Consider the following 12,187-nt stretch of genomic DNA (forward strand, 5'->3'; position numbering starts at 1 on the left):
CTGGGCGGGGAATGGGGCACTAGACGGCTCTAGCCTTGACTGAAAGAACAACAACGAATGGGTGTAAGTGCTGTTGGGTGAGCGTCCGGGGAGATGGATCCCAGGAAGAAAAGGGGAAAGGAACGACGGCTTTATCAGGGCCTGCTCACTATTTAACAGAGGGATACACATCTACTCGAGGCCAGGACAATAGTTAGACATGGAACTATTAGCATGGGCTCCTTTTCTTTTTTTTTCTTCTTTGCTTTCTCTTTTGGTGTCTATCTATATAAGATAGGCAGGATAATCAATCCCAAGGAGCCAGGAATGGGACCAAAGGTTTTGGAAGGGTAGGGGTAGCATGGGAAAGATGGCATGAGAAGAGGAAGCAATAAGCCAATGACGACAGGGGCAGGGGACTAGCAAGGGATCTAGAAGTGATGGTGAGGAGGAGATAGCCTTCCTGGTATTGTTTGATCAATTGAAATGTATCCAGAGGAATTACAGAGAGGCAAATGATGGGTAAATATGATAGGGGGGTGAGAGGAAAGAAAAAAAAAGAGAAAAAAACAAGAAAGTAAAAATTAAATATATATGCATAAATATAGATATGTATATATATAAATATAGGAGTATTTGTCTATGTAAATGTATACATATGTGTAAATACAACAAGGAAGCAGATGGACTTATTTGTTCTAATAATGTGGCAATGTATGATACTCATGTTCCCTACACAATCGCTGAAGACAAAATGGGTGCACAAGCAAGTGTGGTGAAGAAAGCTGATGGAGCCTGGCTATTAAAAGATACAGTGTCTGGGGTCTTAAAGGCTTGGCGTTAAACAAGCAGCCATTCTAGCAGGGAAGCAACAAAGCCCACATAGAAGAAGCACACCAGCCTGTGTGATCAAGAGGTGTCAAAAGGAACAGGTATCAGAAGTTCAAAAACAAGCAACCAAATTGATATAAAGGAACACAGGCAAACTGGAGACCCTCAAACCACCTGTAAAAGATAAAGAGACAGTCCCTCACAGAAGAGCCACATGGAAGGGATGATATATCCAGGGTATAGTACAGCACTGTTGAAACACAGAACTATCCTTTAGTTCTTTAATATTTCTTCCCCCTAATATTATGGTCTGAGTTTTACCTCATTAGTCCCTTTAGACCTGCATATGTTCATGTGTATACTCAAGATTGTTCGATGTATGAAATCCAAGATAGATAAACCCTTCAGGAATTGTAACGGGAGTAATAATTCCCTGAGGATACAGAAAGAGGGTGTGTGTGGGGGACTGATAGCAATGATGACTATATAACCCCACTTGAGGGTAACGAATAACAGAGTGGCAGGTGAAGATACATTGGATGGTGTAAAAAAGGGGGGAGAGAGGAAAACAATAAAAATATTATTTAATATGACAATGTTCTTGGAGGGAGGGTGGGGCAGGGCAGGGATAAAGGGCAGCTGATACCAAAGAGTGCAAGAAAGAAAGAAAATGTTTTGAAAATGATGGTGGCAACAATTGTACAATCTTGCTTGATCTAATTGAACTATGAATTGTTATAATATATGTAGAGCTCCCAATAAAATGGAAAATAAATAAATAAAAGTAAACTGTTATTAAGTAAACCTTTGAGAAGCAGGAGATACCTGTATACACGGTACTTAGTGTTAGGCATGGTGTATTTTTAACATCCAGTATGTTCAAGTGGACTTCTCAGATACATCATAAAAGTGCACCGAGCATTTAGGGGAAGAATACAGGTTAGAGATCTAAGGATGGAAGTATCATTTAAATCCATTCAATCAGATGAGATTACCTAGAAAGTGAGTTGTAGAAAAGGAAGGAAGGAGGAAGAGGGGCCAAACCCAGGGGCACATTAACATTTAGAGGTTGGGGAAACAAGAAAGAACCAGCATAGCATTATTTGAAAAATTTAAAAACTATTATACAGTTCTTCCATCAGTTATTCAGTCACTCGTCGGTCTGTTTGCCATACTGTGGTGGCTTCTGTATTACTGTGATGCTGAGGGCGTTGTCAGTGGGGCCACCCAAAATGAAGAAGTTCAACAGAGCTTCCAGATCAAGAACAGACTACGAAGAAGGAATAAACTGTCCACTTCAGAGGAATTAGCCATTGGAAACCTATGGGTAGCATGAGAGCATGATCAGTCTCTGAAAACCTAGTGAACCGCAACAGAGCACTGTCAGAGACAGTGCCAGAGGGTGAGCCCTCAGGTCAGAAGGCACTCAAAATATGACAGAGGCAGAGCTGTCTACTCAACTTTGAGAGGCCTGAATGACATGCACAGAGCAAAGCCTTCGGGAAACCTCATTTGCTGATGAGGCAGGACTCAAATGAAAAGAAACAATTACAAACATCTATTAGTAATTGAAACTTGGAATGTGAGAAGATAAATCTAGGAACATTGGAAGTCATCAAAATAAAATGGAATGCATAAAGATCAATATTCTAGGCATCAGTGAGTTGCAATGAACTGATATTGGCCATTTCAAATAAAAAATCACATGGTTTACTATGCTGGATATGACACAATCAAGAGGAATAAAGGCTTTGTATTCATCATCAAAAAGGATGTTTCATGATCTATTGTGAAGAACAATGCCTTCTGGGATAATGTCTATCCTCTGACAAGGAAGAAAATGAAGAATACCAATGTCTTCAGTCTGAAACTGATCAAACATACAATCAAGATACATTGATAATTATGGACCATTGGAAAGCAAAAGCTGGAAACAAAGAGGAAGGAACAGTAGTTGAAAAATACTGTCTTGATGATAGAAGCAAAGCTAGAGATCGCATGATGGAACTTTGCAAGACCAGTGACTTCTTCATCACAAATAGATGGAATTTTGCAAGACCAGTGACTTCTTCATCACAAACAGCTTTGTTCAACAACACAATCAGCACATATACATGTTGAGCTTTTCCAGACAGAATACACAGAAATCAAACTGGCTACATCTGTGGAAAGAGACAAAGGAGATGCTCAACATTGGCAGCTAAAACCAAGCCAGGAACTGACTGTGGAACAAACCTTCGATTGTTCATATGTAAGTTCATGTTGAAGCTGAAGAAAATTAAAACAAGTCCATGGGAACCAAAATACCACCTTGAGCATGTCCCACCAGAATTTTGAAAGCATCTCAAGAACAGATTTGATGGACTGAACATTAATGACAGAGGCTTGATGAGCTGTAGGAGGACATCAAGAATATCATTCAATGAAAGCAAAAGGTCATTAAAAAAACAGGAAAGTTCATGGTGGATGTCAGAAGAGATGATGAAATTTGCTCGTAATCAGTAGCTAAGGATGGAAGAGATGATGGAGTCAAAGAGCTGAATTTTCAAAGTGCAGCTTGAGAAGACAAAGTAAAATCATATTAAAATGTGCAAAGGCAAAGAGTTAGAAAACCAAAATGGAAGAACATATTCAGCATATCTTAAACAAAGAAAAAATTCAAGCCTTGAGTTGCAATATTGAGAGATTTTATTGGTAAAATATTGAATGATGCAGGAAACATCAAAAGAAGATAGAAAGAATACAAAGGCAGTATACCAAAAAGAATTAGTTGCAATTCAGTCATTTCAAGTAGCATATGAACAAGAACCATGACACAGAAAGAAGACCAAGCTGCACTGAAGGCATTAGTCAAAAAGAAGGTTCCAGGAAATGATGAAATAATAATTAAAATGTTTCAGCAGGCTGACAAAGCACTGGAAGCACTCACTCATCTATACCAAGAAATTTGGAAGACAGCTACTTGGCCAATGGACTAGAAGAGATCCACATTTGTACCCATTCCAAAGAAAGGTAACCTGACACAATGTGCAAATTATTTAACAGTATCATTGATATCACATGCAAGTACAATTCTGCTGATCATATCCCAACAACTGTTACAGCAGTACAATGGCAGGGAGCTTCCAAAGGTTCAGGTTGGATTCAGAAGAGGAAGTGAACAAGGGATACCATTTCTGATGTCAGATGGATCTTGGCTGAAAGCAGAGGATACTAGAAAGATATTTACTTCTGGGAGGGTGGAGGGAGGGTGGGTTGGAAAGGGGGAACTGATTACAAGGATCTACATGTGACCTCCTCCCTGGGGGACAGACAACAGAAAAGTGGGTGAAGGGAGACGTCGGACAGTACAAGATATGACAAAATAATAATTTATAAATTATCAAGGGTTCATGAGGGAGGGGGGAGCAGGGAAGGAGGGGAAAAAATGAGGAACTGATGCCAGGGGTTTAGGTGGAGAACAAATGTTTTGAGAATGATGAGGGCAATGGATGTACAAATGTGCTTTACACAATTGATGTGTGTATGGATTGTGATAAGAGTTGTATGAGCCCCTAATAAAACAATTAAAAAAAGATAATTGTGTTTCACTGACTATACAAAGGCATTTGACTGTGTGGTTCAAAACAAAGTACGGATAACATTTAGAAGCATGGGAATTCCAGACTACTTCACTGTGTTCATGCGGATTCAAACTACTTCACAATGCATGATACATGCACTGTGTTCACGTATCATTAAGATGACCTGCTTTCAAAATTTCTGTTGTGTTGCAGCACTATAGAACCACGACACTGGGTTATCCTTGGAATCAAGTTATTGTTATCCTATTCATTCTCTTATGAGCTCATCTAATGTCATCAGAATGAAAATAACTTTGACTTCAATGCTTATAAAAAACAAAACCAAAAAACCTCAAAAAGCAAACACACTGCTACTGAATCAATTCTGACTCAAAGTGACCCTGTAGGGCAGAGTAGAACTGCTCCCAAGGATTTCTGAAGTTGCGAATCTTTCCAGGAGCAAAAATCTTCATCTTTCTCCTAAGGAGTGAACTGCTGACCTAGTGGTTAGCAACCCAACTTGTATTCCACTACACCATCAAGGATTCTCTGTATGACTATCAACTCCAAACTCATTGCCATAGGGTCAGTGCTGACTCAGAGCTACCCCATGTGGGTTTCTGAGACTTTACCTGTTTAAGGGAGTGAAAGCCCAGTCTTTCTCCCGCTGAGCTGTTGGTGGTTTCAAACTGCCAACCATGTGGATTGCAGCCCAATGCATAACCACTATGCCACCAGGGCTCCTCTCTGCCTACAGTTGCTATAAAAATGGAAACTTGACTTAGTTTGACCTAATGGAGTATTTCATCATAATTCATAGAAAATCAAAAAATCAAATTCACTGTCAGGTCGATTCCAACTCATAGCAAGCCTATAAGACAGGGAAGAACTTCCTCTGAGAATTTCCAAGACTATAATTCTTTACGGGAGTAGAAAGCCTCCTCTTTCCCATGGAGCAGCTGGTGGTTTCAAACTGGTGATCTTGTGGTTACCAGCCCAGTGAATAACCACTATACCTGACAGAAATACTTATCTAGGACTCAGGTGTCTCTCTCTCTCTCTCTCACACACACACACACACACACACACACACACACAAAGCATTTCCTATAAGATTTGGGCTGGGTTTCATTCCACTAAAAAGAACCCGCCGTCACCGAGTCTATTCTGGCTCGGCAACACTGTAAGACAGAGTAGGACTGCTCCACAGGGTTTCTGAGGCTGGAAGTCTTTACCGAAATAGGCTACCTGAAGGTTCTCTCCAAAGTGCCTGTTGGGTTTGAACCTCCAACCTTCAGACTAGCAGCTCAATGATGGATGTAGGGCACTACAAGAGCTTTCCTGAATTGCTATGAGATGGAATCAAGAGCAATGGGTGATTATACTCTGGTATAAAATCCCCAAACATACTACCATAGAGCTGATTTCAACTCATAGCAACACTACATGGGGTTTCTGAGGCTGTAGATCTTTTACGAGGAGCGAACAGCACAAGCTTTCTCCTGCAGAAGGGTTGGTGGATTTGATGGTGAGCATCGAATGCTTACTTGACACAACCACTAGGGCTTCTAGCATAAATTCTATTTTTATTTACTGCTCTCTTGACAACCTTTCTCAGCCAAGAATCTATTTGCCTTATTAATCCTTTTTGAGGGGAAAATACATTTTCAAGTCGACCATTATATATATATAATGATTTCAGATCTAACCATGTTGTGTGTATCAAAAGTTCTTTCCTGTTCATTCCTGTTGAGTGGCATTCCTACCAATACATTTGATTATCATATGGAACAACCTATGTGTGTTCTTGGCAGACTATTGTGATAAGCAACAGAAGCTCATCAAAGCCAGTCTAGTGATCCCAGTCTTTGTTCTTACTTGATCATTTATCAGCTTTGTCTGAGCAAGTCACTTACCTGTTTTAAATACCTTCTGTAGGAAGCAGGGATGTACCTTCTACTACATAACTCACCTTTATAAATTAGATGATCTCTTAAGGACTCTCTGACTTCTGAGAAGGGTGCTTTCATCCAGATCGATATAGCTTTAGGAATGCAACTACTCCCAATTGTTTATATACTGTCTGTGGAACTACAATAATAAAGCTGAGTACTTGAAACAGAGATTGCCTGAGCCTCCATCTCGAAACATTTAGCCTTTTAGGAAAAGTTTACTTTTGTTTTAGATGATGATAACATTTTCTTTTTTTTTTTTTTTGATAACATTTTCTTAAAAGTCAGGAAATCTGTAATGATATTTAGGTTTCCTTATTACCCAAAATAATTCTGCTAAAACTTCCTCACTCCTTTTGGCTAACAAGACCAAAGGAAAAACCATACGGTGTTAAACAATTCCTGCAGTAAAACTCATTAATTCATATGATCTGTAAGTTATTAAAATGAAAAGACACAGTCAAAACCCCAGAGTATAAAAAATATTGGGAAAATATTAAATATTAAAATAGGTTAAAAGAAAATACTAAAGTAGCTTGCTAGAAAAGCCTTGAACTAAATATGTACACTTTTCATATTCTTTCCAAACCCCTTTCTAATCTGTCAACGTTTTGAAATTTAGGAATAGCAGGAGGTAGGCTATATACCACAAAAGTTAGAAGAATGACTTTAAGGTCAAACAAAATGATTGATTTGTAAGTGCAATTAATAAGGAGTCTGTTGGTGCTGTCAGTTAAGCATTAGACTACTAACCTAAGTCAGCAGTTCAAACCCATCATCTCCATGGAAGAAAGGTTAGGCTGTCTGCTCCTTTAAAAATTTAGAAAGTCCCAGAAACCGTGCCAGAATCAAATGGCAGTGTTGCTGTTTTTTAATGCAATTAGCACTATTTTGCAATAACTTAATAAAAGGTGCTTGAAATGTATTTTGAAAAAATCATTTTCAAAGACAAATTGCCTTTTAAATTATAAATGCTAAGAAACTAAAGAAGAGAATATTTCGGGGGGACTGCTAAGTAAAAGTACTTTCATCACAATAAGAAATAAAATTTTATATTAAGATATATCTATATACTCAAGTATAAACCAACCCGAAATTTTCAAAATAAAAATTTTTTAATTTTAGCTTGAAAATTTGGGGTTGGTTTACACTCGAGTATATATGGTAATAAAGTCCTCATCTGATTATCTTAAATTAAATCTGATTAGTTAATTCAGTGATGTGGGTTCTCTCTTACTAAAGAGTTTTCCCTCTAAAATATATAAACCAGGTCTGATCTGGCAGTCATCTTGGAAACACACTGATGTCAAGAAAAAACATGCAAACCCTAAAATGAGTTGTTAGCTGCTGTCCTGACAATGGAAACTACAAGGAAAAGCAGCTGTAACTCTTACATCATCCTGATAAAACTAAAATTGTCGGCTAAAAGACAGATATATTTATATTCAGTCTTTGAAGATAATACATTATAATTATTAAATACATTGTCTCCTATTTAGGTAAGATTGTTTTATTCTGTGTCCTTTAATCTCAATTCTTAGCCTTTATTTAATATCGCATCCTTGCCTTGGAGATTCCAACTGTAGGCCAGGATTTTAAGGTTTAACATCAAAATGCAGTAATGCAGTAAGCCAATCTCTGTGCCTCATCACCTTGTTGACTCATTCTGTTCTTGTGGTATGGCTGCCAAGACCTGGAGATTGGTTTCCAGACTGTCCACAATTAAAAGCATCCAAGTTTTCACGTAATTCTACCTCTGAAAAGGGAATCTACAAAGCAGAGCTTTCCCTATTACCTCTACATAGTTTCAGCATCTCTGCAAAGATGATTTACATAAAATCAATCAGAGTAAGTTGGGTAAATTCACTACTAAACAATGGAAAAGATCGTTTACCCAAAGAAACTGATTATAGTGAAACTCACCTGTCCACTTTTCCCTAATTCCAGCTCCACTATGGCTACAGGGGTGTGGATTTGAGCAGAGTGCCTTGATTGTGACTTGCCATCAACTCTCCAGCTTAAGCCTCGAAGCCCGTTGTCCCAGCGGCTCTGGTTCATGAGACTCTCTCGGATTTTTGTCTTGTGGTTCTTCCAGAATTTGGAAATGACAGCAGCCTGATCAGATGTGATCCCACCTTGTTTTTTGGTCTGGGCAGTCAAGAATGCCTCCAGCTGATTGAAATCCATGTCTGCAGATGCAATTGACTACAGAAAGGACAGAAAAAAGTAACACATTTGAATTTGACAGCTATCTAGAAACACTTAAAGCTATTATTTGAGGGAGTAAGCATTCAAAGAGGATCATGAATTTTTAAGTAGAAAAGCATTCCCATTGCAAATAACAAATATCAAAAAAATTTGTTAAAGTTTTATATAACCAACATTCTGCATCGATACGTAGGATCCAACATTTATATATCTAGTTCCATGGATGAAGAAATAATAAAATGGGGGGAGTAAAAATAATTAGTTCTCTGAGGAAATCTTATATAATTAAATCCTTTCTTATAGCCAGTAACTATATAAAGGGGACTTCAAAAGGTTTGGGGGGAAATGAAAGTATAAGAGATTAGAAATTGGAGTGGAAGGAAAAGATACTAGAATTTGTTCACAAACTTTTGAAGTCCTCTTTATATATAGAAAAATTAATGCTTTGTCTATAAGAAGGATTAAGTAAATTGTGTTAAATTGTTTTAACTTTGCTGCCTATCGGCGGCCAAATAGTTCATTTAAAATAATACTCGGAGACTGTATGCTACATTATGCTTTCCCATATATTTTCAAAATGTAATTGCGAGTGAAATTGGGTTATCCGCTCAAGCATCCAAGAAAACACAATAATTATAAACAATAAAATACTTAAATATACACAGTATTTTCACGGCTATAAGCCTGAGTCAAAAAGTACTGTTTTTAGGCTTCCAGTTCATACATGCACAGGTTTATTCCACACAAAACATGTTTAAACATGACTCTGTAGTGAGCAAATGGCTGCAAACAAGTTCTCTCACTAATACCCTGGTCTTAGCTTTGCTATGGTACTTTTTCAAAAAAGGACTTTTTGTGCCATGGAAATAAACTATGTCGAGGTCAGGGTTAATAACAAATTTTCAACAAAACTCTCTTCCATATCATTGAAGGTTTGCAGTAAGTTTCAAGAATGGTGTCCCACATCAAACAGCACCATTTAGGAAGCTCAAAAGAAAACCAGGAAGACCTCAAAGGTGAGCCGAGACCACCAGCCTGGATGCATCAAGCCCCTGGGAGTGAGAATCAGAAGCCTGTCGACGTAGAATTACCATTCATGTGACAGTTGAGATCGCATACAGTTTGGCATTTTCAGATTAAAACGTTTCTCTGAGGTAAACGAAAGGGTTTCAAAAAGTTAATCGAAAAATTCCATTATCTTTTAAATTTTATTTTCCACAAACTTTTTGAAGCCCTCTATCCAAGAGGGCTGGATACAACAGAAGGGGAACTGATAGGTTCAAGGGTATCTGAATTCCAATTTCCCAATATGGCTAGACCAATTTACACTCCCACCAGCAGGGTGTAAGAGTTCTTGTTGACGCACATCTTCACAATTTAATACTGGCAGTTAATTTTCGCCTATCTAGTGGGTGCAAAACGCTGTTCATGTGTATCATAACAACAAGGGCTGAACATGCTTTCATAAACCAAGTCACTCTGATGTCTGTGAAATGTATGCTCCAAAAGCTGTTGCTCATTTTCTAATGTGCTTTGTTTTTACTGACTTGTACAAGTTCACTTTACAGTCTTGAAAATCTTGTGTTGGTTGTAGTGGCACAAAGAGTGCTCAGCTACTAGCTGAAATATTAGCAGTCCAAACCCACTTGCAAGTGCTTTGAAAGGAGAACCAGACCTACTGATGTGTTTCCCACAAACGTCGTAGCCTTGAAAACTCAATGGGGAAGTTCCCTGAGCTGGAATCAGCCAAGGAGTAACTAACAGCAACAGCTATACTCCAGAGAGTTTCTCCTAGGGTGTGATGGAGCCTGTCCACTAATTTTCCTTAAAATGTCTTTTAATTAACAGAAATTTTTATTTTATTTTATTATTTTTTTAATTATTTAAGCATTTTATTAGGGGCTCATACAACTCTTAGAAATTTTTATTTTAATAAAGTAAAACTTTCAGGGTTTTTTACTGCCTCAAGGTCATAAAATATTCTATTATTTCCTTTTAAAATTTAAATTTTCTTTTTCATACTTAAGTTTTCTGCTTAATTTATTCATAAGCACTTTTATTTTTATTGCTATTGTAAATCCCATCTTTTTCAGTACCTTTCAACAGAAAATTATTAGAGAAAGTAATTATTGGTATGTTCCTCCAACGTTTTTGTTTTCCTCTTCAGCTTTCGTGAAATTAATAATTCTACTAATTAAGCTAGATATTAATTGTTTAATGTTCCATTTTAACTATGAATTAAAATTCTAAAAATGTTATTGAGAAGCTTTATAGCTATCTGGTCAATTTCTATTAAGTATTCCTTGGCTGCTGACGGGTGGGTATCCTCTAATCTTTTTTTTTTTTTTTTTTTTTTAATCAATTTATTGGGGCTCATACAATTCATCACAATACATAGATCAATTGTATAAAACACATCTATACATTTGTTGCCCTCATTATTCCCAAAATTCGCTAGCCTCTAATTTTCCTTTTTTCCCCCTCCCCTTCCCTTCCTCCTCCTCTCTCCCCCATGCACCCTTAATTCCTCTAATCTTAAAGAACAAAATTATCTAAATGTCCAAGAAGGAAGTTTAAATCTTCCACATTTTCACTTATTTGTCAAGTTAACCTATCAATACTTGAGAGAGATTTGGTAATTCCCCTTTATGATGAAGGATGTGTCCATTTCTCTCTGCTATTTTACCAACTTTTCTTTAATATATTTTGAAACTATTAGGTGTATAATAAGCTTTTTATTATCTTCTTTGTGGTCAACATTGATCTTTTGTTTTATAATAGTTTTTCAATTAAAGCTTATTTTTCTCATGTGAAAGTAGATACTACAGCTGTCTTAGGGTTTATATTTACTTAGTAAGTAAATCTTTTCCTGTCCTTTTACTTTAAAATCTTCCCCAATCAGTAAGTTTTAGGGGTATCTCTTCTAAATAGCATTAGACTGCAATTTGTGTTTTTAGCAAATCTGATCTGTTGGTTTGTTTTGTTGCTTTTTACCCCCCATTACAGGTAAAGTTAGCACAATTAAGGAACCCTGTTGGTACAGTAAAGAACGTGGTTGCTACCCGAAAGTTTGGCGGTTCAAACCCACTAGCTGTCTTGTGGGAGAATGATGAGGCCTTGGCTTCCATAGAGATTTCTGAAAGTCGGCATTGACTCAATGGCAATGAATTTTATTTAATTGGCTTTGGTTTCCATTGCCACTGAGGTGATTCTGACTCAGTTACCCAGTACAGGGTTCCTGAGGTTGTAAATCTCTACAGGAATAGACTCACCTTTCTTCTGTGGAGAAGCTGGGTTTGAACTGCTGAACTTGTAGTTAGCAGTTCCATGCTTACCCAACAGCACTACCAGGGCACCTTGTTTTTTATTAGTACGTATATTTATATTTATTATCTTCATTCTTGTTTGAATTTCAACAATTATAATTATTATTTTGAAATGTTCTTCTTGGTTCTTTTTTATATAGCTCCCTAATCCTTTTAGAGTATCTTATGACTTTCTCATTTTTGTGATTTCCTTAGTTTCTCCCATAATTTAAAGTTACTTATGTGCTTGATAATCCTATTATTTGAAGTCCCTAGTGTGTCATTCTGTTATATGTTTGTGCTAATTTTCATTCATTATCATGAATTACTTTATGTGTTTATGATCTTT

The 12,187-nt window shown here is 37.2% G+C and overlaps 1 protein-coding gene across 1 annotated transcript in view; it reads right to left on the bottom strand.

The window, feature by feature from the left end:
* COMMD1 (copper metabolism domain containing 1) overlaps positions 1 to 12,187 on the bottom strand; it is a 150,233-nt gene that overhangs the window by 91,190 nt on the left and 46,856 nt on the right. Inside the window, exon 2 of the mRNA XM_004710197.2 lies at positions 8,249 to 8,530. Coding sequence (XP_004710254.1) covers positions 8,249 to 8,530 — 282 coding nt within the window. The remainder of the gene's footprint in view (positions 1 to 8,248; positions 8,531 to 12,187) is intronic.

The sequence above is a fragment of the Echinops telfairi genome, unplaced genomic scaffold (assembly GCF_000313985.2).
Source record: "Echinops telfairi isolate 266 unplaced genomic scaffold, ASM31398v2 ScPeMD7_2573;HRSCAF=3158, whole genome shotgun sequence".
Taxonomy (NCBI): Eukaryota; Metazoa; Chordata; class Mammalia; order Afrosoricida; family Tenrecidae; genus Echinops; species Echinops telfairi.